Genomic DNA, 25,364 nt, shown 5'->3' on the forward strand with positions numbered 1-25,364 from the left:
TCTCCTTTTTTATTCATCATGTGACCATGTTTGTGTGTTGTGAAAATATGCAGTTGAATCATGTCTGGGCAAATCTATCAGGGGCGGTTGGCGGGTTTTTTTCCTCCTTCTTTTTTTTCCTTTTTTCCGGAAACGAAAGTAAAAGCACAAAACAAAGCATACCAAACATCATGTCAGCACAGAGGTAACGGTAGACAAAGGAAGAGAAGAGTGCACAGTAGAGGCACCACATGCACCCATCGCCCTGATTCTATTGTAAGTAACACAGAGAGCAGATTTATCCAGCTGATCTTTGCTATTGTTTGTTACGATAGAAAACAGAGGAGAGCAAAATCAAGAATCCACGGTGCCCTAAATAATGAGGAGCCTGTACGTCATCAAGTCACAGCTTATTTCGGTGTGATGCTACAAATGGATATCTAACGCACTCCAGGAATTGTAATCAATTTTAAAAAAAGTAGAATTGACTACTTTATTGTTATTATTATTATTATTTAGTTTGTTTAAACTATGATAGAAGTAGGTGATGGAGAAGACACACGTAGAGGTTTCGCTGTAGTCACGTCAAAATTGAAAAGGGAAGTAATGAAACTGATGTTTTACGGTGCTTTCCTGTTGTCTATCATCAGACAGTTACCTGGAAGACGACCCAGTGGCTGCCTTTTGATGCCAGCCTGCTGCTTTTAATGCAGTAGGTCTGCAACCAACACAAGCCAGTTAGGTAAATAATATTAGCAATTAAAAATTTAGTTTTCTAATATTAGGGAAGTGACGACTTACAGTAGAAAAGATGGACCCGCAGCAGCTGTGGATAAAGGGAAGCTTGTCACTTTCGCTACCTGAGCCGCTGCAGCTGTTGTAGCTTGGATGTTTTTAAACGTTTATATGATGATCCAGATGTTAATGCACATTTTGAAAAGAAAAAAAACACTTCATGGTTTTTGTGCGCACAACACAAGAAAATGGTAAAAGATAACTGTTCTCACATTTGAGGTAAAATGAACACTGTAATAACAATCACAGAAAGTTTCAGAATCAGAATCAGAATCAGAATACTTTATTGATCCCTGGGGGAAATTATTTTTTGTTACAGTGCTCCATTTTAAACCAACATTAAGACAAGACAGACAATACGCTAACTAAGAATAGTACAATATATACATATATATACATAAATACATACATACATAAGTCACTTATTTACGTTCTTGATAGTGTTTCGTGAATCACTCTGTGCAGTCAGCACAGTTATTTTGAGAGCAAAAAAGGAAGTCACACAGCATCCTCTGTGTGTCTTTTGTTGTGTGTGTAATGCAGACACGCAGCAAAAATGGAGCTCCAGGTTTGTCACTCCTGCGGATGGTCCAAAGTGACAACTTACCAGGGCCTGAGAATTCACCAGGGGAAGATGGGATGCACCCCGAAGGGTGTGAGGGTTTCAGACCCTCCACAGCATTACACACAGAGCTATGTGGGACACACAAAAACTCAAATGGACCTCAGGCTAGATGTCTGCACCTCTTTCAAGATTGGTAGGTTTGTTTGTTTTTTAAATATTATGTTGTGTGACTTCAAGATTATAACTTTTCTTTCAAACTGATAAAAACACCCCAATAGGAAAAGACCTGATCCAACATGTTCTCGCTCCCAAAGTGTAACATTTTACGCTAGGTGACAAATCATATTACGCTTCCGGGCACCCAACACATCCCTATATCATGAGAAAAATGAGGAAACATGAGAACTGTTTGGAATGAATCTACACATGTATCTTTATTTTACTATCTAACACTATCTAACATCAGTAAAGTTGTGGTTAGGGTTAGGGCTGGAATACATGGTTTAAACGTCTATTACTGAGGGAGCGTCATTCTCCTGGATTTCCTCCATAACCTGGCGCCTACCATAAAAACACGGAAGGTCACCTTTCGTTTTCCTCAGGAATGCCGTGGGACGTATATTATGCCTCAGGTGTGAGAACGGGATCCCATATCAGCAGATTAAAGCAAACCAAACCGGAATTTGTTAAAAAAAATCATTTTCATTGCTATAAATTTCTATTTTTGCTTAAGACTATTTAAAATCTTCATTTGACTCTTGAATTATGTGACAAACAGAAACAACAGAATATTCAAACCTGAGCCTCCAGGTTTGTCACTGCGGATGGAATAAAGTTACGACTTACCAGGGTTTAAGAATTCACCAGGGGAAGATGGGATGCACACCAAAGGGAGTGAGGATCCCCCAAAAGGAGCAGTACAAATGCAAAAATCAGTGGGAGGAGGACACGGAATACTGGAAACCAGCTAAGAAGGCGACTGTAAAGGAAGAGGTATGAGTTTGCTTTTTAGGCCAATAAATGAGTGACAGGAAGCACTTTAAGCTTTGTCCACCACCACCACCTTTTCTTTTTTTCAGAATGAAAAATAACAAAATAATAATTTATAAAAGTAAAGGATGACTTAATGACTTTAGTTGCTTGATGTTTCGTTAAATCACGTGGTGAACAGACGACCCCGACATTTTGATAATCAAGGTCACCGAAAGTGTAGTAACTTGCAGATCCCCCTAAATGCTCCTAGCTGGCTGTGTTACTTTTGATCACTGTACAAAAACTTCCATGTTAGTGTTTTCATTACATATCAACTTTTTCTCAACTTTATCCGTCAACCTGACAGAATTTTCCAGAGTCACCAAGCGTGTACGGCTATGCCAACTCTGGAGCAACGGCCATATTCAAGGAAGAAAACAAACTGAGTATGTACGCAGTAAGAATTTAGTAAAAACATGATTCTCATACAACAAAATGTGGAGGCTAACATGGAGCTGTGTTCTTACTTACAGCAGCTTCTGCATATACACAGCACTACTCCCAAAGAGCCAGAAAGTCGCAGCATCAGCTGCAGGAACACTCCACCCTTCCACAGGTACTACAGTTATCTTTAATAATGATAGTTAGAGTTAATAGTCGGCCAATTTTAAAGTGAGTAAACAGTAACATATAAATGTAATCAATACTTTTTAGGTGAGCAGGCCTGCCAGGGAGCCTTCAGCACCACCATACCCAGGAAATGTAGTCAGGCCTAAGGAGAAAAAAGTAAAGCAGAAAACATTATCACAGGTACCTTTTTGTTTTTACAAGTTAAGATATTTTTCTTTTAAACTTTAAAAGAAAGTTTAAACGAAGAACTGTTTTCTATCTTTTAGATAGAAAACAGCAGCACGATGGTAGAATACCTGAGTGTTGACCTCTGTAGAGACTATGCAACAACAGCAACCAAAATCAAGCAGGAGCCCAAATCACGTAAGTACAAACAAAGAATTAAGTGTTACAGTTTATTCAAGACAAGCTTTGTTCAAATCATTAAGAATAGATTAAAAAAGTGTGATAAAAAATCATCTGCTCTTAATTACAGCACTTCACACAACTCCACAGCCATCTTTCCACAGAGCCAGCCGTCGCCTGCTGCAGGAGTTCCCCCCTGGTTTAGAGGTACTGTGTTTTTTTGCTAAATAATGCTTAAGCATGTGGCAAACCACCAAAGTTTACTGCTGACGCTTTTTTTAAAGTGCAATATCACTGGAATTAAAGTGTTTTCTGTATGTCAGGTACAAAGATCCTTGCCTCCAACTCCTCCACCACGGGAACAAACAGTGCTGCCTATGAAAAAAGACAGCAGGGAGCAAACACAGGTACAAAACAGATTGTTTGAAGTGTAGCTTTTGTGTTTTAGTTATCCTTGACTTCTTTAAACAACCACATAATCAGTCCCAGCTACAGTAAAACACCGGGAAAAGCAGGTAATACAGTTTAAGATTTAGCATTGCCTTTTTTTTTTTAAATTGTATTTTGCTATTTAGATTCAGGATGGAAATATCTGCTCAAATAACTTTAAAGTGATTAAATATGTCAGTGGAATCAATATTTTTCAGATGAACAGACCTGCCAGGCAGCCTTCAGCACCATCATACCCAGGAAACATAGTCAGGCCTAAGAAGAAAAAAGTGAAGCAGCAAACATTTTCACACTGTTTTAGATTTTAAGGTTATTGTATTTTGTTTTTTCCAGTTTAAGTAACTTTTTGTCTCTCTTAGACAGAAGACAGTAGAGAAGTGGCAGGATATCTGAGCATTGACTGCTGTGCAGACTATCCAACAACAACAACCAAAATCAAGGAGGAGCCCAAGTCACGTATGTATAAACAAAGAAATTAACAAAATGTATACAAAAGAAGATGGTTTTTTTTAACCTGTCTGAAAAAACCCTCCTTTTTATTATAGCACTAGCAACCCCACAACCATCTTTCCAAAGAGCCCCCAGCGGTCAGCAGCAGGAGGTAGAGTACTGTGATTTTCTCTAAGTGTTCCAGCTTGTGCGCTAAAACAGCAGAGTTTGGTATCACGTAGCGCTGTGGTTTGAAAAAGAGGAAGAAGCTGTGTTTTCTTTTCTATGTTTCAGGTTCCCCTGGAAGCAGCAGTGATGCTCAAAAATCAAGAGAGGAAGGATCAAACACAGGTACCAGATGGGCTGCTTGAAGCAGAACCTTTGTTTTAGTATTTAATCTTTAGCATCTCACATTTATAGTACAGTTACTGACTGCAGAACATCCCTCAGAGGAAGAGTTTGGTGAAGGACTGTCCAGCACCAAACCAACTAATCACATCATCCTCATGTACTTTGTCTTTAATGCTAAGCAGCAAATGTTAGCCAAGCTGGCATCATGATCATCATAATTAACATGCATGTAGCCCATCTTAGTCTACTCTTTGACAGCATCAATGAGCAGTTAGCGTGGCTGTTGTTTTTTCATTCATTCTATAGTAAAAAGTCTTCAATAACGGCAGCTAGTTTTCAAATAGTTTCATTTTAACCTGACAGAATTCACCAGGACCAGCAAAGACAAGCAGCAGTAACAGCTCTGCAGCAACGTTCAGAGAGGATGAATACGAATCAGGTGTGTACAGAGCTACGATCTAAGAGTATGACTTTGAATAGAAGCGAAAGCTGGAACTATGATCTTTTTACAGCAGCTTCTGCACAACGCTCCACCCAAAGAGCCAATAACTCAAAGTCAGACCATCAACTTTACGAGTTCCCCACCCTTCCACGGGTACAATGGATCCATTCATAGTACTTTAAAATTAGTAAACAGCAGCATGTAAATGGAATCCATATTTTACAGGTGACTGCACCTGCCAGGGAGCCTTCAGCACCGCCATACCCAGGAAATGTAATCCAATCTAAGGAGGAACAAATAAAGCAACAACCATTATCACATGTATGTCACTGTTTTAGACCTTAGGACTTTAGGTTTTACACATGTTTCTTCAGTTTAAGAAACGTTTTGTCTCTCTTAGGCAGTAGACAGTAGTGCAATGACAGGATATATAAACATTGACCCATCTGCAGACTATGCAACACCAGCAGCCAAAATCAAGGAGAAGCCAAAATCACATATGTGTGACCAAAGAAATAAAGTTTATTCAAGACAAATTATTTTTAAAAAATTTGTCTGGGAAAAAAAACATTAAAGCAATCCTTTTTTCCTCACAGCACCCCCAACCTCACAACCATCTTTCCAAAGAGCCACCAGTGACCAGCAGCAGGAATTCTCCACAGGTTTGAAGGTAGAGTCCTGTGACTTTCTCAAAGAAATGTTTCAGCTTGTGTAACAAACCACCAGAGTTTGGTGTCATGAAGCAGTGTTTTGGTAAAACAAGAATAACATGTGTTTCTCTAAAAATGTTTCAGGTTAGAAGATCTGTCGGAGAACCTCCAAGTACTCGAGAACCGGAAACAGCAGAGCTGCTAGAAAAGAAAGAGACGAAGGATCAGAGACAGGTATTGAATAGACTGTACGAGGCCGACCTTTGTTCAGGCATTTAGTCAAATTTTAGCCATTAGCAGTCAACATTTGCATTACAGTGCATAACATCTTGCAGATGATGAGTCCAGCAACCACAAACCCAGCACCAGCAGGCCAAGCTGAGGAAAATCACACACAGAATCCAACATTTTCACAGGTACTGCAATTTAACACATTAGACTGATGACCTTTAACCCCTTAAGGCCTGAAATATGAATTGCCAGAAAATTCGACCGTATCTACAATGAACATCCACCACTGTAACAAAAAAAGTAGCTCCCCCTTTAAGTGATGAATGAGCTTTATGCATGTTTTTAAGCCAGTGTAGTCCTTTCTTTTATAAAATCGAGCCTCTTGTGACGTATACTAGGAACATTATTTTATTCATTCACTTTATTTCTGGTTGTTTTGAACGTTACGGCAAATGTTTCAATTTTAAACCTCCAGGCAAGCAAATCAGCCAGAGACCACCCGACAGCACCACCTCCGGTCCCGCCGAAGAAGAAGCATTCGGCTTTATTCAAGGAAAGGCTGGAGAGGTTCAAAGCTGAATTACAGCCAAAACTTCAGATGACAGAGGGGAAGAACTGTGAAGTCAGAGCCTGCAGACCAGAGGTAAACAGGAAGCTGTAGCATGTAGTCACCAACGGCACCTGATCAGAATTAATCTAATTAGTTTAGCTACATTTGCACTTTTAATCTAAGATTTTTTAAGCATTGTCGTTGAAAACATCTTACAAATGTTTGAGGTACAGTTTGTACTCTGAAATGTCTCAAATTTTAACAGCGATCCTCTCGTTTTTTGACAGAACGTTTCAGATGTAATGAGTGCAAACACACAAACAAGTCCTGCAGCAGCGGACGTCTCACCGAAGGACAATCCAACACAGTGTATGTGATCGTATGGTTCAGGCGATAAACATTCAGAATCAGAATACTTTATTAATCCCACAGGAAATGATGTGCCCCAAGACAGTAAGAGTAACTAACTCAACTAAATGAAATATTACAACATATAACAAAATAGCTCTACTTATAAATATCCTAGCTTATTACACAAAATTAAACATATATATAGTTGACACTGAGGTGCCCCTCTATGATTTCAGGCTAATGCATTCATGCTCAATGATGTAGCTGTTGTGTTTGTGTTTGCAGTGGATCACGCTGCAGAGGCTGAACTCTCCACTGGTGTGAAGGTACAGAGTCTTGCATATCTCTCACTCACAGTTGTGACACTGCAGAGCGTTCTGATGGGAATGCTTGAGTTTGGTTGTCGCTATGGATGTTTTTTCAGGTGAAGGAACTCGCCCGCATGTTTTCAGCCAAGGAAACGCTGATTTCAACAAAGGAGAAACACAGAGCCAACCAAAAACCATCTCAGGTAGAACACCCTCTTATATCCAGTGTTGGGAAGGTTACTTTTAAAATGTATTCCGTTACAGAATACAGAATACATGCCCCAAAATGTATTCTGTAACGTATTCCGTTACGTTACTCAATGACAGTAACGTATTCTGAATACTTTGGATTACTTAATATATTATCGTGCTTTTTACAACAACGTGAATGTACTATTGCTGTGTGATTTATTACTATTACTGAAGGTCCGCGACTCCGAACTGTAGTAAAGGGACCTCTGACTAATACGGCGGGGTCCCTGTCGGCTCGTAGACGAAAAATAGCTTTACTTTGTTGTGTGGATCAACTTTTCTTGCGAGAGACAGAGAGAGGCGTTGAAAGGCTGCTCCAACGGAACTTATTGTTTTCGGAGGAAAACACGAACACGGTGTACAGTCGAGTCTTAATAGCTTAATTACAACTGGGCTCGTCAGGCACTCTTCTTGGCTGCAGTGGTTATTATTATATTTACATGCTTCCAGCTCCCGTTTTTCCTCGACGACAACTCGTACCTTTCTACTCCCCTTTTTCTCCCTCCTCGCGCTCACAGACACATAACGTGTATGGCAGTCCATTCTCCCTGCAACACGGACTGTAGCATTCTGCCTGTTAGCTTAGCACAACAACAACAACGAAAAGGCGCTCTCTCACCCAGGAAACACACAGTCGCAGAAAGAGAGAGAGAGCGTCGCCCTGTAACCATGGCAACCGTAACGCTGCCGCCTGGAACGAAAGAACGTAGCTGTCAAACAAAACCCAAACAGTCCTGACCCGCGACAAAATGAAACAGGAAAGTACCGCAGTGTAATCCATTTATTTCAACAAAGTAACTGTATTCTGAATACCACCTTTTTAAACGGTAACTGTAACGGAATATAGTTACTCATATTTTGTATTCTAAATACGTAAGGGCGGTACATGTATTCCGTTACTCCCCAACACTGCTTATATCCTCTACTACATTCCCAAGTTAGGGATAACCTAGAACAGGGCTGTCAAACATAAGGGCCAGGGTCCTGTATGGGCCTGGCAAAGACTTCAATCTGGCCCACTGGATGTTTTTGGAAAACGTGAAGGAGGTCATATATTTTAAGCTTTTTATTTTATAACTACAGACAGGTCTGTGAATTATGCTACCAGAACCTTTTCTGCAATTTATTTTTTACAATTTTCACGCAAAGAGCAGCGCTGACAGTCCTTTAACCTCGGTTTCCAACTGGGGGAAAAGGAGGAAAAAAAGGATCTTACGGCTTTGAGGTGCTCAATATGTACAGCAATTTATTTATTTACAATTCATTATTTCCTAAATGCACTCAGCTGAAAACAGAATTCAGAATGCTCTCTCAGCTTCTCGGCTCTCAAATCAATTCCTCACTGCTGCTCAGTCCTCACATTTCAAGATCCCAGTAAACAGCTGGCTCTCTGCTGGCTGCCAGCTGGAGGTTGAGAGGCTGCTGTCCATCCAGTCATCAAATACGCACTCAAAGCAGCCAATCAGCAGTCTCCACCTGTCTCAACAGTCAACACAAACCCACACATACGTTAATGGGAGGAGCCAAATATGTAAAACATGGGACATGATCATGATCACGGACCAACACCTGTGCTCGAGCCTGAAGGCTAAAATACACAAAATATAGAATCTTTAATCATGTCTACGATGACCCCCCACCCCAAACACCATTTAATGAATCACGGCTTTCTAATATGTTCATTATCTTTCAGGTGAAACTGCTGGCTCAAAGGTTTTCAGTCATTTCTGCCCAGGAAACAGCAGCCAAAGCAAAGGAGGAGCACGGGGAGGAGCAGAAACCCACACAGGTGCAGGGCGAGTGATCTGTTGCCTTTCCTCCATCAGTGGAAAAGTCATTTAGCTCTTTGATCCAGCCTGAAGTACCCAAATAACTCATGAGTGGATCCTGTTTTAGCTTCAAGCTGCTGGTTGAGCAAAATATTACATTTAAAGTTTTTATGTTGGAGTTCATTGTTTTTCTTTCTGTAGTTCAAGACTTTGTGTCCGTGTCGATGCAGCATCATCAGGCACGCACTCTTTATTTACAGAACACACACATTTATAACAGGAAAGAGTCGCTACTCTCGATGCGCCCGGCCTCAGGGTGCTCTCTCTCTCAAAGCAGTGGCTCTTGCTTCTCACTGTCAAGTATGCAGATCAGCTACAGCACAGAAGTGTGGGCATGTGTCCATCTCCAGGTCTGGGCAAACTGCCTAATAAGCACAGGTTAATTAGGGAATGCACAGCCCTAACCCTGTTCCAAATACTCCGCCTACTCTCTGCACCGCACTGCACCACTCTTCCTCCTGCAGTTGAGCCAGAACCGTGCCCCTCTGCGAGCATGTTTCACAGAAAAGCATGAGCTAGATGAATCCATCATGAAGCAAACATATATCATATATGTTTGCAATATATCACAGGAGACAAATACAGGGAGCTGTGTTGAAATTCTTCATGCGTTATAAACTATTATCCACCTTTTCTGACAGATGGTGACAGATTCAAAAAGCGATCCCATTGAAATCAATTCTGCAGCAGCGAAAGCATCACTAACAGCAGAGAAGGATCCCAAATTATGTAAGTCACAATATGAGAATGTTTATATGTAAAATTGAGAAAAATACAATAAAAAACATGGCTGATGATTACTATCATCTTTTTCTACAGCTTGTGAAAATGCACCACTCTCAGATTTCAAATTTCAAATTCAAATTCAAATTTTATTTGTCACGTACACAGTCATACACAGTACGATATGCAGTGAAATGCTTGGACAACTGCTCGTGACCTAAAGAAAACAAAAAAGGAAAAGGCTATGAATAAGATAGGTAATAAATATGAAAAATTAAAAAGGGTAAATTTTACTAGGAAGGAATAAAATATAAATTAAGGTTAAAAATGAAATAACTGTACAACACAAATTAGAATGAAGGGTAAATTTAACTGGGAAAGAATAAGATAAAATATATAAATTAAAGTTGAAAATAAAATAACTGTACAACAAAATACACAATATAGAACTATATAAGAATGTATGAAGAAATATAAATAAATATATACACAATAACAGCAGCGTGATTTAAGTAATGAAGTGAAAACAATGTCCAGAATGTTCAGTGTGTGTGTAAGAACTATATGTGTGGGTCAGTACTGTGTGGTGGTGTGATTGAGAGACCGTATCGCCTGTGGGAAGAAGCTCCTCCTCAGTCTCTCTGTGTTGGTCTTCAGGGAGCGGAATCGCTTTCCTGACCTCAGCAGAGAGAACAGTCTGTTGTTGGGATGGCTGAGGTCCTTCACGATCTTCCTGGCCTTGGTCCAGCACCGCCTGCTGTAGATTGAGTGCAGGTCAGGGAGCTCGGAGCGGATGGTGCGCTCAGCTGACCGCACAACCCTCTGTAGAGCTCGTCTGTCCTGCATGGTGCTGTTTCCGAACCAGGTTAAGATGTTTCCCGCCAGGATGCTCTCTATGGTGCACGAGTAAAAGTTCCTGAGCACCTTGGAGGGCAGTTGGAAGTCTCTCAAGCGTCTGAGGTGGTAGAGACGCTGACGGGCCTTTTTCACCACGGTGTTGATGTGACAGGACCATGACAGGTCCTGCGTGATGTGAACTCCGAGGTATTTGAAGCTGTCCACTCTCTCCACTGGGCACTCGTTGATGACGGGGGTCTGGTAGTTCCTCTCCTGCTTAGTGCTGAAGTCCACTATCAGCTCCTTTGTCTTACTGACGTTTAGAAGGAGGTTGTTCCTCTGGCACCAGTTCTCCAGATTCCTAATCTCCTTCAGGTAGGCCGTCTCGTTGTTATCAGAGATCAGGCCCACCACGACGGTGTCGTCAGCAAACTTGATGATGGTGGTGGAGCTGGTAGTGGCCACACAGTCATATGTGTACAAAGAGTACAGCAGGGGGCTCAGAACACACCCCTGGGGGGCTCCAGTGCTGAGAGTGGTGGAGGCTGAGACATGTCCGCCCATCCTTACTGCCTGTGGTCTGCCAGTTAGGAAGTTGGAGATCCACTGACACATAGATGAGCTGAGTCCCAGATGCTCCAGCTTGGTGGTGAGTGTGGAGGGAATTATGGTGTTAAATGCAGAGCTGTAGTCTATGAAGAGCATTTTAACATAATTCCCCCTTCTAGTGTCCAAGTGAGTGAGTGATGTGTGGAGGAGATGAGAGATGGCATCGTCTGTGGAACGATTTGGACGGTAAGCGAACTGTAGTGGGTCCAGTGTGTCTGGTAGTGAAGAAATGATGAAGTCTCTGACCAGTCATTCAAAGCACTTCATCACTACTGAGGTGAGGGCTACAGGGCGATAGTCACTGAGAGAAGCAGGGTGGGGTTTCTTCGGGACAGGAACAATGATGGACTCTTTGAAGCATGTGGGGATCACCAACTGAGATAAAGAGATGTTGAATATCTCAGTGAACACAGGAGCTAGCTGGTATGCGCAGTCTCTGAGGATACGACCTGGGATGCCGTCTGGTCCTGCTGCTTTCCTGGTGTTCACTCTTCTGAAGGCTCTCCTTACTTCATGCTCGCAGATGACGAGCACATTTCCGGTGCTGGCAGTATCTTCCTGTCTGCAGCCGTTAGCGCCGCTAACACTAGCATCGTTGGAGTCCTTAGCTGCAGCCTCGAAGCGAGCATAGAAAGTGTTCAGCTCGTCTGCCAGAGTCACGGCCGCGTTCGTCATACCGGTTGTTGGTGCTTTATAGTCCGTTATTGTCCTTAGTCCCCGCCACAGGCTCCTAGAGTCACTCTGTTGGAGTTGTGACTCTAGTTTCCTCCCGTAGCGCTGCTTCGCCTCTTTCACCGCCCTCCGCACGTTATATGAAGCGGCTTTGTACGGGTCCATGTCCCCTGTCGTGAGTCCCGTGTTGTAGGCAGCGGTGCGGGATTTCTCCTCTGTTTTGAAGGTACGACTTCCTGTACACGCACTCGTTCAGCCAGACCTTACAGCCTATTTTTTTTACTGCAACTGCTGCACCTCAATGTGTCTTTACTTCAGGAGAGGTCTTACCTGTTTTCTTTGCTTCAGGCACGTGCGGGGGGGGGGGGGGGGGGGGGTTAGAGGGGCTTGAGCACCCGCCCCCTTCCCTGATGAGCGGAGTAACAGAGTTACTGTAATCTGATTACTTTTTTCAAGTAACGAGTAAAGTAAGGGATTACTATTGCAAAAACGGTAATTAGATTACTGTTACTTTTCCGTATGAACGCTGCGTTACTGCGTTACTAAAACTGTGATTTTTTTGCGAGAATGTCTCATGACAGTGACGTAAGCGAGCGCCGTTAGTGACAACAGCTGTGTGCAGATCAACAATGGATCGCATATCGATTGTGGGAGAGAGTATGAGCGTGCAGCGTTTAAAGCGTGGAAGCACTGACCTTACTTTGAGTTTGATTCCATAAAAAGTGACAGAAACATTAGCGTCCATCGTGCGTGGGAAGAAAACTTATTTTTACAGCGAAAAAAAACCCTAAACTTCCAAGCAAGCACCGAGTAGCTACCACGTAATGGGAAACTCACAGAGAAACTCGCGGATTCTTCAACTGACCACAGCACACCTGCACCAGGGTAAACCTCTGCCTACCGCAGTTTTTTTTTTTTTTTTTGCCTACCGCAGTCCTGCTTTACAGGTGAAAATAGAGCAACAGGACCGCTGAGTCTTTGACTTTATTTATTTTCTGCTGTGTTTTACTTGCATCTATTTGAAAGACTGAGTGTAAACACAAAAAATATTTTATTCTATGTGCTGGAATGTGCAGAAAATAGGTTTAAATGTTAAACTAATTTATTCAATTCAGAGAATGTTGCATATAATTAAATTTTTGCTTGATGCATAAAGTTAAAAGATTAAAACTAATAAAACAAGTTAAAAAAAGAGACTTTTCCATTTGATTACATTTTGTATGATGGATTATGTAGAAAAAGTAGAATTGGGCTGAAAGATCTATCACTTTATCACCTATTCAGGTTGTAAATCGTGTTTTTAAAAAGTAATTAAGTAATTAATTACTTTTTTCAAGTAACTTGACCAACACTGCTGATGAGTGCCCAAAGTGCCCTTTTGTTGAGGCAACTTTAAAAAAAAAAAAAAGAAAAATTATATATATATATATATATATATATATATATATATATATATATATATATATTATGTGTGTGGGCGTGCAGAGTCCTCAACAATAATATTTAACTATTAATCACGGTTTTCCTAAATAAAAGGATCTGGCTTGCATCAGTCACATAATCACATTTAACCAATGATCGCTCTTGACGGCAGAACGCGCTGGTTACGAGCCGGGAACGAGCTCACAAAGAGCACGTATATATCCATATGTATATGGATTTTTTTTAATTAGTACTCTTGATATAACATTGTCCAGACATGCCTGGTAAGGACATGAGGAGGAAACAGTAGGAGCTGTGTGAGGCTACTAAAGGCAGGGCTATAACATTTTTCTGTCATCATTTTATTATAGATTAAGTGCAAGAGTTGTTAGGTGTGGATAATTAAATTATAGTTTAGTGCAATAGCAAGTTGTGCCTTGTTCTCAGATAGACAGCAAGTGGAGAGATATATATGAAATGATGGGATGGAAGGAAGAAGAGAAGCAAAGAGTGATTCACAGGCAGAGCCTAAATTATTTCTCACAGTTTTTGTTGCCTTATGGTTCCAAGTGCTGTCACCAATCTTTGCATTTTGTTATTATCTCATGATACTTGTTTAATCAGCCACCATCTCTCCTATGGACTTTTTAATGTCTACAATCTCAGCTCAACACAGCCCTGCCCTCCAGCACTATCAGCAGCAGGAGCAGCAGAAACCCCTCAACAGCAACATTGTACCTATAAGGCAGGGGCGATTTCACAATGAACTCACCCGAAACTCTGGCTGATTGGGACCCACACCCAGTTTCACACCTTGGCTCAGGCGATTAGAGGATCATTAGGGGGTCCTTTTGTCCCTCTGTGGGGGGTTACTCCCACTAGGTTTATATCTGGGACTCTCCACCATTTGACCTTAGAACTGAAGAAGCTTCTCGGATGTGAGGTGAAACGTCTTCAAGCAACTTAAAGAAGTCCAGACGCTTTTCTTTGCAAGCTCCTTTGACTACAACAGCATTCGTTTTCATTTAAAGGCTTTATGGCTTTAATACCTGGTGGGTCGGTCTCTAGTCAAAATACTGGGCCGATTTTTTTTTTTGTCCCAGCCCAGTATTTGTTACATGCGCTCAAAGTTTATTTTGTTTTGGTTTGGTTTATTTGGGTTTTTTTTTTTTTTTTTTTTTTTTTACGTGTGCTCAGAGCTCACATGGCACAAAAATAACGCCATACCCTGCCTACCTAGTCCACGTAGACCGCTGGATTGGGACACAGCTCCGGTCTGCTGTCATAAGTCTCCATGTTGCTTTTGTTTCATGCTGGAAATGGGAAATAAATAAACTCATCTGTCTCTCTCTGTCTCTGTCTTCTTTATCGTCCAATTAGTCGAGCGCAGGAGGATATGATAATTACAGAGTATAGCCAGTACACTTTTTGTGTTGTTCAGCATGAAACATGAAAGAAAGACTTGCGCGAGTGTCTTTTTCACGCAAAGCCCCACACGTGTGGTAAACACCTTCTCCTTTACACTACAGTATAAAAAAAGATGTTAGTATCCGATTTACTGACAGACCAGCCATGTACAGTCACAGGAGGATCTCAGCTGTGTTTGTGTTTGTTTTCTCTTGTTTTTCTTAAAGAATTAATAAACGCAGTTCCATTTTTTTCGCGTTTGTTTGTTTCTTTTCCATGACGTTTCCAGTATTTCGCAATGATGTGTCGCAACTCTTTACAGTTGAATTTAACCCTTTAGAGCCGATCGGAGTGGGCACGCTCTGTTATGCGTAACTATTTTTAAATCCCAGTAGCACTGCAACCACGGAAGCTAGCGCAAAAAAATTTTTTGCATATGAAACCGGAGGAGTTGTACTTACATCTGATGCCATCAGCTTGTCCTAGGTCACGGTTTCCTTCCACATAAAGCTTTGCAAAAACTGCATAAAAAAGCGCTTGCAGGAACAAAAACATAATATTCCAGAAACACGATCTGATCAGCTGTTCAAAACACTTCCTACGTTGGAATAGACGTCAGCGCGAACTTTTGGATTTCCGCCATTACCTGCCCGAAACCGGAAGTGACGTCATTTTCGCGGAAATGTAGTCTTTTTTGCGATCAGGGCCTCAGGGCCTATACTGCTCTTTTTAAAAGTTATCTTTGACTTTATGACTTTCTGTGTCGTTTCTGGGATGCTTAGGACTCATATTGCACTGCTGGAAATAGTTTATTTTGATGCATATGCTGCTTTTTTGCAAATTTGCAGTATAATATTTATTTTTGTTTTTCCTGCAGTGTATAAAAATTGGTGTATTTCAAAAATAAAACTATGAAGACACTCAAAATAAATTTCCTGTGGTGGGAAACTATTTTGTGCAACTGTTTTGTAATTACAGTTTTGAGGGATAAGACTCTTAAATTTCTCTAACTACAAATATATGTTAAAAAAGCAAAAACGATTTTCAATTTTTTTGTAGTTTATTGCACTTTTTTGCAATTTATGTAATTACTATGCACTTAATGAATACATATTATTAAAATCTGGGCTATAATGGTTGTATTGATGTATAGCAACTTGAAATGCTCCCAAAAATGGCTCCACAGCAGGTAAAAATATAATATAAGCTCTGGCGGACTTGGTTCTATGGTAGGTCTTAAAGGGTTAAACGGATGGTTTCGGGAAAAAACGAAACTGGAACCGCTGAATCTTTACCAGAGAGGAGCAGAGTGTCGAGAAAGCAACAGATCGCACAGCATCGAGATACGGAGGAGAGCAGGTAGGCTGCTGGTGTTACTTTGAACTTTTTGAAACGTTTCATGATAAAAATAGCCTGACAGTCTAACTAATCCACTCACTGTCATGCCTGTATGAGCGAAAGAAAACCAGATCATATTAAAATATCACGCCTTTGTATAATATTGTGTTTTTATATGTTTTTCATTTTGTGTAGATGCTGTGAAGTCATCTTGTGTATGAATTAAAATCTAAAAAGTTCATAGTTAACAGGTAGATTGTAGTGTAGCTAAACAAAATTATAGAGACCAACTTGTGCAACACAACTCCAATTATTTATATGCGGATCGTTTTAAGATAAGGAAGCTGTCATTGTTATCAAAGTGAAGTGCAGGTTGCAGGGTGTGTGCTCAGCTACACACGAAACTTTTTTCTTTTCATTACACTGCTTTTCTTTCCATGACAGGAATAACCAAATCCAACCTGTTAATGACCCGCAAATCCAACCCTTTTGTCAGACGGGCATGAATATTTTCACACTTTTCTCTCTTGTTTAAACACCCTAGAACCTAAGTAGAAAAGATTTATGTAAATGTGACGAGCATTACGCATTCTGTACTGTAAAGGAAACGCTGCACGGAGGAGATTGATTGACAGTGGTATACAGCCAATCAGGACACAGAACACAATTGAAAGGCGTTATAGCGAGGCACAAGGATAAGGGATGAGGAAGCTGTCATGGTTATACCGCAGGTTGCAGGGTGTGTGCTCAGCTACACATGAAACAATATTTTCCCACTAGACTGCTTTTCTTTCCATTGCAGGAATAAACAAATCCAACCTGAAATGCAAACACTACTCCTATAAACTCATTTTAACTCCTTCTAGTCCAAAGTAGATTTCAGGGTGTGAGTGTTTGTGCTGTGCAAAGGATCATGTCACTTTCCAATAATCACGCGTGGTCAAACACTAAAAGGTAGTTTTATATTTATAGTTTAAGTTAAGTTAAGTTTATAAATATGTGGTTATAAATGGTTTATATATAACCATAACACAAATGTTTTATTCTTGTAGCATCAATAAAACTAATGAAATTTATGTAGATCCCTGTGTTATGGACACGACCCAATTTATTTCTACCTTTATCTTTTATTAAACATTATGTACAGTATAACCACACATAAATACATTTTTCTCCTACACCAAGTTGATTAGGATTAGAAACCACAGTGACTGTTACACACACAAATCGATCTATAGTACTGTTGTTGTACTTTATAATGCTCCTAGATTTGAATTCAGGCTGGGGATAGTGTGGAGCTTGCATTTTCCCCCCGTGCCTGCTTGGGTATTTCCTCCCACAGTACACAGACATGCTAGATCAATCGTGTTGCACGTTGTTCAGTCTTAACACCTCTAAGCCCAGGTCATTCTTGAAAAAATAACTTTCATTTCACTGAGATGCTGACCTGTCAAAATGTAATCTTACTGAGACAATACTCTCCATTTAACTTCCTGACGTCAATTGGCTTGAAAAATAAATAAATAAATATCTTGTTTGTCTCATGTGGATATGTATATTTGATATAAAGACATCAGTGTTAATAACTATGACAGCATTGCACCAAAAAAGCTATTTTTAACCTGAAACCCTTATTAAACCCATGAAACTACTGTACCAGTATGTTGATGCATGTTCAATCATCCAGGTAGTTACGTCCAGATGAAGAGAATCAACCTTTTGGGGGTACTGTACCAGTAGTATCCCTTTTTGAGTTTGGTTCCTCATGTTAGGAAAAGCTCAATACTTCAAATAATTTGGAACAACACTTACTTTTCTGAAAGTTCTAAACACTGCCACTATGCAGTCTGTGCCACGACTACTATGGTCACAAAAAACAAAATAAAAAATCCAAACGATAAAGCTCTCAATTTAAGTTTTGTTTTGTCACTATTAAAATGAAAAGAAACATAAGCAAACAGATGAAAGAAACCGCTTAACAGAGGAGTGCAGAGGTGTGGTGAAATTTAGGGAGAGGTAGACATAGAGTTAAGGATGTTGTGAAAGTAAATTTAATCATCCACTGCTTTTTTTGATTCACTCACAAATATGTTGGCAATATTGTGTTACAGACATCCAACTTATTCAACATGAATGCACAGTGTTCCCGCTGTGGTGTCACCAAATGTAGATGCTTCAGAGGTCACCAGGGATTCAGGTTCTTTCCACCGAGCCACAATGAACCTGAAATCAATATAGCGAGTTCTGGTGAGTGCAATCGATTGTAATGTGTTTGTGCTGATGTAGGGCCAAGAGAAATATCCTCACTAACACTTCTCTTATCATCCCAGTTTACAATGAGAGGTAATGTATTTCAGCAATTTATGGAATTTAGCAGTATAGCAACCCCCACATCACATTTAAAACAATTACAACTGATAACAGACACAAAACAGTGAGCAGGGCCTGTCTTCTTTCTTTACAGTCTATGAGACTCCTCAATCCTCTCATCAAACTACTTTGGCCCACTTTGATGTTTCCAGAGCTCAGGTACTGCATATTTATTAAGAACCACCATTCTGATGCATGTAAAATGGACTCATACTGAAGTGTACCTTATCAAGCCAAAATAAAGCTCCTCTACAAGAGCACAAAGTGGCCAAATACATCATTTTGCTCATTTGCTAAGAATTTAACAGGCCTTTTGGCTGCATTGTTCAACAGATTCATTGTTGACTTCAAAGTAAAACTATATAAACAATAGTTTAATTCTTCTTCCGACGGTAAAGAGTATGTAATCAGTTCCATTTGTTTATTTGTCTGTCTGTCTGTTTCTTAACTAGTTTTCAAGATATCATTTTCAAATTTCTGTCATGGTAAAAACCAATAACAGCTCAAGCAGATTTCATTTTGGTGAACAGAACTTCACTACAATATATTAGGCCTTGGAGGACATGAGCACCAAGGTTGCCTAAACACCTTTCTATGACTTTCTTTGTTCGAGCTTAAGGTCAAGTTTGACCCTTGTGCTCTGTTGCTCTTGTTGTATCTTATAGGTGGCACAGTTCTTGGAGAGTCCTAGGACCGCAGCTCAGCAAGCAGCAATTGGTCTTATAGGGATAGCCTTGGAGGAAGAGAAGAAAGCCAAAAATCTACAAAAGGTTCTGCAATTTTAATACAGTTACTACAGTAACAGTTACTGTTACTAGTGCCTAGTAACAGAGTAATAATAACTGGAATTTGTCTCACTAAACCCTAAGAAAAGCTGAAAATGCTTCAAAAGGCAAAAACATCAGAAACACTGTAGCTTGTGAAATAAAGCCTTGGAGATACCTACGGCTACAGCTGTGTGTTTGCATATGGCTCAATCAAAACCACCACATCCCTCACTTTAGGCCTTTATTAATATTCACATAGGTTGGTTATATAGCCATATATTGACAGTAAAGCTATTATGAAGGGGGCAGCTATTACAGTTTTGTACCTGGTTGTAAACATGTCTTTTGTTGCTGTTCAGCTGGGCATTTTAACACTACAATCTGTCTGTTTGGACTGAATCACTTTAGGAGCGAGCCTCAAGTGGCGACTAGAGGAACTGCTGTTTCTGAGATTTCATTTTCCATCCAATATTAATCAGTTCTCCAGGTTGATTAATAACTGGGCTCTTTTTCTAGCTCCACCATGACGTTAACATTTGCAGGGTCCAGTGACATACCCTTGTTAACACTTGTTAGATGACATGCCATCGTTTTTGGTACAAGCTCAAAGCAGAAAATCTTGTAAATGCTTGCAAACCTGAAAAACACAAAACTCTCCTGCCTGCAAATCTGAGCATAACTCTAGTTGCAGACGTACAGAGCTGACATTCTTTTTTTAACTTATTATAACTTGTAAGTATTATACGTGTCTTTTGTCCTCTTTCTAGGCTAAACATGAAAAACTGAAAGCTGATTTCGAGCAGCAAATTCATATCAGAGAGCAAAAGATGGCAGAAGTCAGATCATCAGAATTAGCCTGCAAGGTAAAGACTGTAACATATGTTTTTTTGTTGTTGTTGTTGTTGTTGTTTTTTGTTTATTGATCAAAACCCTCCACTCTGTTTGACGACTTTCAGGCTAGTTTGGATGCAGAGTGGCTGGAAGTCAACAATTTCTTCTCCCACATAATAAATATTGTGGATGATGCTCGGCAGAAAGCCATTCAGCCTCTGAACGAAAGGTTGGTCCTGTGATGTTAAGTTACAGTTAGTCACTTAGTTTATCAGTGATGAACAGCTTAACATCACCACGGAGATCCTTTATGTTGCTATGGTGCAGTACATTTTTAATAAAATAGGCTGTCTTGTGCACACTCTAGGAGACGGAAAGTAAAAAGAGACACTCAGGATCTCCTCCAGAAGCTTCAGAGAGAAATTGATGTGCTCGAAAAGGTCATTGATGAGTCAATCAAAAACCCAGACTTGGAGGTGAGCCACAAGGTCCTGAAGTCCGTCTTCTGCTTTTTAAAAATACTGGAGCATAAAAGCACTTAAAAGAGGAAACATTTAATTTATGTGCCGTGTCAGTTCTGCTTCACTAAAATCAATAAATTTCATGGTGTCTGCACACACACAAACAGGTTTCTCCTCTAAGAGTCCTGAAGGAATCTAATGGGATAAATGACCATGTTGACACTTCACTCTCCATCGGCACACTGACAGCTACAACTTCAACCATGATGAAGCAAATTCGCGAGGAACTGGATAAACTCTCACCCATTGGTGAGTCCTTTAATTCGTCATGACTTGTGTTAAAATCTATACTTGATATACTGCATCTTACTCCGATTGCTGCTTCCACAGAATTCAAGAGGATTTCTACATTTGCAGGTATGTATGTCAAAATAAAAACAGTATTTAAATAGAAGAACATGGTGATTGTTCTACAACTTCATTGTGAATGGACAAAAAAAAAAAACACACACTTGTATTCTTTTGACTGCAGTGGATGTGAAGTTGGACCCAACTACTGCACACCAAAGCCTTGAAATTTTTGATAATGGGAAAAGAGTGAGAGATGGTGGAAAGACGTTGAAATATCCTGATTCTCCGCAGAGGTTTGATGTATTTGGAAGTGTCCTGGGGCTCAACAGGCTGTCCTCTGGCAGGGCATACTGGGAGGTGAAGGTCAGGAACAAGACCGGGTGGGATCTGGGTGTGGCGAGACGTTACGCAAACCGCAAGGGGAATCTCTCGATCAATCCTGACAACGGTTACTGGGTTATTGTACATTATGAAGACCAGAACTATTTAGCCCTGGCAACACCACCCGTGAGCCTTTCACTTAAAGGAAAACCTCAGAAAGTCGGGGTGTTTGTAGATTACGAGGAAGGTCTCGTGTCCTTTTACGATGTGACGTCACAGTCTCACATCTACTCATTTACTGAGTGTTTGTTCGGTGGTGAGATCCTCCCATATTTCGGTCCACACCCAAAACAAAATGAGAAAAACAGCGATCCTTTGATTATCTCTGCTGTGAAAAAGCAGTAATAACCAAATGCACTGGATCTGGTGCAGGGAATGCATCACTGGTGAGCAATTTATTTGTTCAGGTGTTCAGTAACAGTTTAATGTTTTTCTTTGTGCAAACAGAGTTTTCTCACCTGTCTATCAAGCAGGTAAGATTGTCCAAATTTCAACAATTTTGATTTTTTAGTTTAATCTGTAGCTCTGCTCTAACAGAACGTACGTACCAGGTCCCGCCTACTATCCTCGGAAACGTAAAATAATTGGCTAGAATCTAAAGTGTATCACAGCTCAGGAAAAAAAACACCGAAATAAAGCACCAAAATGTGCGCTGCTTTTCGGTCTGGTTACTACTGTTTATGTCAGAACCGGTGCCATCATGGCACCGGATACCAGTAACCATCCCTAAGGGTGAGACTTCATGTGTTCTCCGTCTTTGATATTGTATAAATACAAATTTCTGTAATTCTTCTGCTCACGTATCAATGCCAAAACTCTTGGATGGGACAATAACTGTCCCAAACTTCTGACCAAGTGGAACATAGTGAAAACATCTGGGCACAGTACTGAAGAATCTTTTTTCTCCCCTTTTTTTTTTTTACCATGACAACAGGGCCGTGCAGAGACGTTTAAAGGGGCGGGTGCTCAAAGTTAAAAAGGGGCACATTGAACCAGGCTGAATAACAACAACACACATTCATCAAGAATCTAATATGGGTAACAAGGCAAAGCATGATGACACGTCTTCCCCGTGTCTGTCAGTCCCTGCATCCCTAAATGTCTCCAGTTGTCCCAAGTTCCTTCTGACTGTCTCCTTGGTGCATTTAAACCCCTGTTGCTCCCTGTCCCTGATCGTCTGTTGTCTTCATCTCCGTTATCAGTCATCATAATTTTACCCTCTCTGTGCAAGTCTGCAAATTTCTTTATTAAATCATAAGATTCTTAAATTCATCAAGTCCCTCTGTGCCTGGGTCCTCGTCACAAAACATGACATCACTGTTTTGTACATTTTAACACAATTTAATTTAAAAATACACTCCAAAAATAGAATCTGTAACCGGAAGGTCGCCGGTTCGATCCCCGGGCTCTCTGTCCTGGCCGTTGTGTCCTTGGGCAAGACACTTCACCTACCGCCTACTGGTGTTGGCCAGAGGGGCCGATGGCGCGATATGGCAGCCTGGCTTCTGTCAGTCTGCCCCAGGGCAGCTGTGGCTACAACTGTAGGTTGCCTCCACCAGTGTGTGAATGTGAGAGTGACTGAATAGTGGCATTGTAAAGCGCTTTGGGTGCCTTGAAAAGCGCTATATAAATGCAATCCATTATTATTATTATTAAATAGATTGTATTCAATTAGATTAAAAAAATACATTAATATGAAAAAACAAATACTATTAAGATCACTAATAAAAAAAAAAGTCCTATCCCAGTGTACTTTCAACCAAAAGATAAATAACCAAACCACATGAACATCTAATAAAAGATATAAATATTGAAACACTGATCCAACATTATTCTTGATTGACGGAACATTTGATTTGACACTTTTAGCTGAATGTGGTTTAATATCGGCACATATGACAAAATAACCAACTTCTCTCATTCCATTTCAAACAGGACAGGAGTGGTAACAACAGCAGGCTGCGGACAATTTAAAGTTTTAGATTTTAGATTTTAAATAGCCGATATACATTTCAATGTTAGCAACAGGACGGTCGCTGATTTTAATACAGAGCAGGACGGATTGTAGAGTAGCAAACATTGTCGGAAAACACGTTTCCAACACTGCAGGTTACCTGGTGTACTGTTTTTCAGCTAAAAAGAAACATGGTCTGACTCCTACCTAACTATATAAAGCGTAACTGAAGGTTAAATGCAGCTAATATGTCCTGTTTTAAGCCAGGCACTTACACCTCCGCTCCGCTGCGTCTCAGCCACCATCGCTCTGGCAGCAACGGCGCTACAGCCAGAGTACGGGAGAGGCGAGCTGAGGGTGCTATGATTCATTTTTGGGGGTGCTGAAGCAAACCGGCGGTGCAAACCGCAAAGGGAAGCTCAAACTCAGCCCAGATAATGGGTACTGGGTTATTGTACATTATGAAGAAGAAAAGTATGCAGCCCTCACAGCACCGCCAGTTCGTATTCACCTAAAAGAGAAACCTGAGAAGGTGGGAGTGTTTGTGGACTACGAGGAAGATCTCGTCTCCTTCTACGATGTGAAGGCTAAGTCCCACATCTACTCGTTCACTGAGTGTTCATTCAAAGCTGAGCTTTACCCATATTTCAGCCCACACGTGAAACAAGAAGAGAAAAACTCTGAACCTTTGATTATTTGTAGAGAGATACCAATGGAGTCTTAAGAAATGCATTTTAACTACAATATACTAAAGTTTGTTGGTCCACAACCTTCCTGTTTTTCTTTTTTCCGATACAGGAAAATGGGAATTATCAGGCATTTCATTTACCTTAGACTTTTTTTTTTCATATATATCTTTATGTTTAGCAGCTACTAACAGACCAATGATAGTAAAGCAAGTACTGACCGTTTATCTTTTCTCCGTTATTTGCTTTATTACTCAAAAGCCTTTAAAGCAGTCTTTGTAACCTCTGGTTTGGTCCAATTTACTAATTGAGATAATCAGAATCATAACACAAAACAATGCTGCTACAGTGTGCTCACACTGCTATTCAACATGTGAACCAGTCAAGACTTACAACCTGATCTAGAACACAAACTCTTGACCTAACTGTAATATAGACGAAGCTTAAAATACTGTGGTTAGTAAGAAGAGTGTGTGTGATTTTCTTTTTACACCATGTTGGAGGACCAAATGGATCCTAGAACTTTGTGAATCAGACACTATTAAAAACTACACGTACTCGCACTCAACATTGTGACAGTTTTGCTTAGTAGTTACTTCTGTATTTTTTTACGAAAGGTTATTCGATAACATATCCAAAGATGAAACAATTAAATTGCTTACACAATTTAATCCAGAAAGTTATTTTTTCTTAGAACAATCCTGAACATTTAATAGATTTAGCTTTAGATTTGTTTATAAACAGATAGCTGATCAGTTGAAAATGAAGTTAGCAGATTAACTTATAATGATTTGTTGCAGTCTTGAACACAACCTACCTCTAGCTTGATCAGCTGCAACAGCAACAACAGTCTGTGTTTAAGTGAATGTATGGGCAACAAAGATCAGCAATAAAATCTTATGTTATAAGGGGCTTTCAAAACATATACTTTAATTATATTCCCAGTTTATTAGTTATGTATCCCACTTAATTATTTTGGGGTGTTTTGTGGCTGTTCTTTAGCACAGACTTGTATTGTGTTTAATTTTATTTTGAAGTTTTTCACATTGCAAACTCGTCTGTATTTTTTTATGGCAAAGCAGTGACTGAGGTCAGTCTGGAACTTGAGATAATTAAAGCAGAGCACAGACAGTTCTTGTAACCGAGTCAAGGTCCATAATTAGCTGTGTCACCACTGTCCCATAAAAAGTACACACAAATATCAAATGTACACTTTTACAGTTTCAAGGTTTCCTAAAAGCCTCAGTGTACAGAGCGATGCATCATCTGAAAACAACATAAAAATGTAAACTGCTTTCCTTTCCTTATTTTGCCTTGCTTCCAGAAAAGTAGTCAACTTTCAGGCTAAATGAATGACATTCAGTGTTGTCAGGCAATGTCAAACAGCATGTAATGAATAAAATCCCTGTTTGAAAATATAACTTTG

At 40.2% G+C, this 25,364-nt stretch overlaps 2 protein-coding genes and 1 long non-coding RNA gene across 4 annotated transcripts in view; 2 read left to right on the forward strand and 1 right to left on the reverse strand.

Annotated features, from left to right (window-relative positions):
• LOC309703992 overlaps positions 1-25,364 on the reverse strand; it is a 444,269-nt gene that overhangs the window by 273,396 nt on the left and 145,509 nt on the right. The window lies entirely within an intron of this gene.
• Positions 91-15,122, forward strand: LOC309703964 (uncharacterized protein). Of its 2 annotated transcripts, none has more exons than XM_082528905.1 (28): positions 91-255; positions 630-721; positions 1,318-1,532; positions 2,118-2,332; positions 2,679-2,757; positions 2,845-2,927; positions 3,026-3,121; positions 3,208-3,304; positions 3,417-3,493; positions 3,610-3,693; positions 3,934-4,027; positions 4,094-4,192; positions 4,282-4,337; positions 4,460-4,516; positions 4,880-4,955; positions 5,029-5,111; positions 5,184-5,279; positions 5,359-5,455; positions 5,555-5,628; positions 5,753-5,842; positions 5,944-6,024; positions 6,315-6,482; positions 6,677-6,758; positions 7,026-7,066; positions 7,165-7,251; positions 8,994-9,089; positions 9,771-9,858; positions 14,059-15,122. In XM_082528905.1, the coding sequence occupies exons 3-28, from the start codon at positions 1,331-1,333 to the stop codon at positions 14,178-14,180; spliced, it is 2,520 nt and encodes an 839-aa protein (XP_082385031.1). In that variant the 5' UTR covers positions 91-255; positions 630-721; positions 1,318-1,330; the 3' UTR covers positions 14,181-15,122. The 2 variants fall into 2 exon arrangements, with proteins under 2 accessions (XP_082385031.1, XP_082385030.1); XM_082528904.1 differs by lacking the exon at positions 14,059-15,122 and adding an exon at positions 9,949-10,088 and having other exon boundaries at positions 174-255.
• Positions 16,073-25,359, forward strand: LOC309698365 (zinc finger protein RFP-like). The gene is made up of 12 exons (XM_082520744.1): positions 16,073-16,158; positions 18,249-18,384; positions 18,602-18,666; positions 19,173-19,277; positions 20,042-20,137; positions 20,231-20,334; positions 20,473-20,581; positions 20,734-20,875; positions 20,957-20,983; positions 21,099-21,639; positions 21,746-21,771; positions 23,606-25,359. Exons 2-12 carry the CDS (start codon positions 18,267-18,269, stop codon positions 23,974-23,976), a joined length of 1,704 nt encoding a protein of 567 aa, XP_082376870.1. The 5' UTR covers positions 16,073-16,158; positions 18,249-18,266; the 3' UTR covers positions 23,977-25,359.

Source organism: Aulonocara stuartgranti, assembly GCF_965226115.1.
Source record: "Aulonocara stuartgranti genome assembly, chromosome: 3".
Lineage (NCBI taxonomy): Eukaryota > Metazoa > Chordata > Actinopteri > Cichliformes > Cichlidae > Aulonocara > Aulonocara stuartgranti.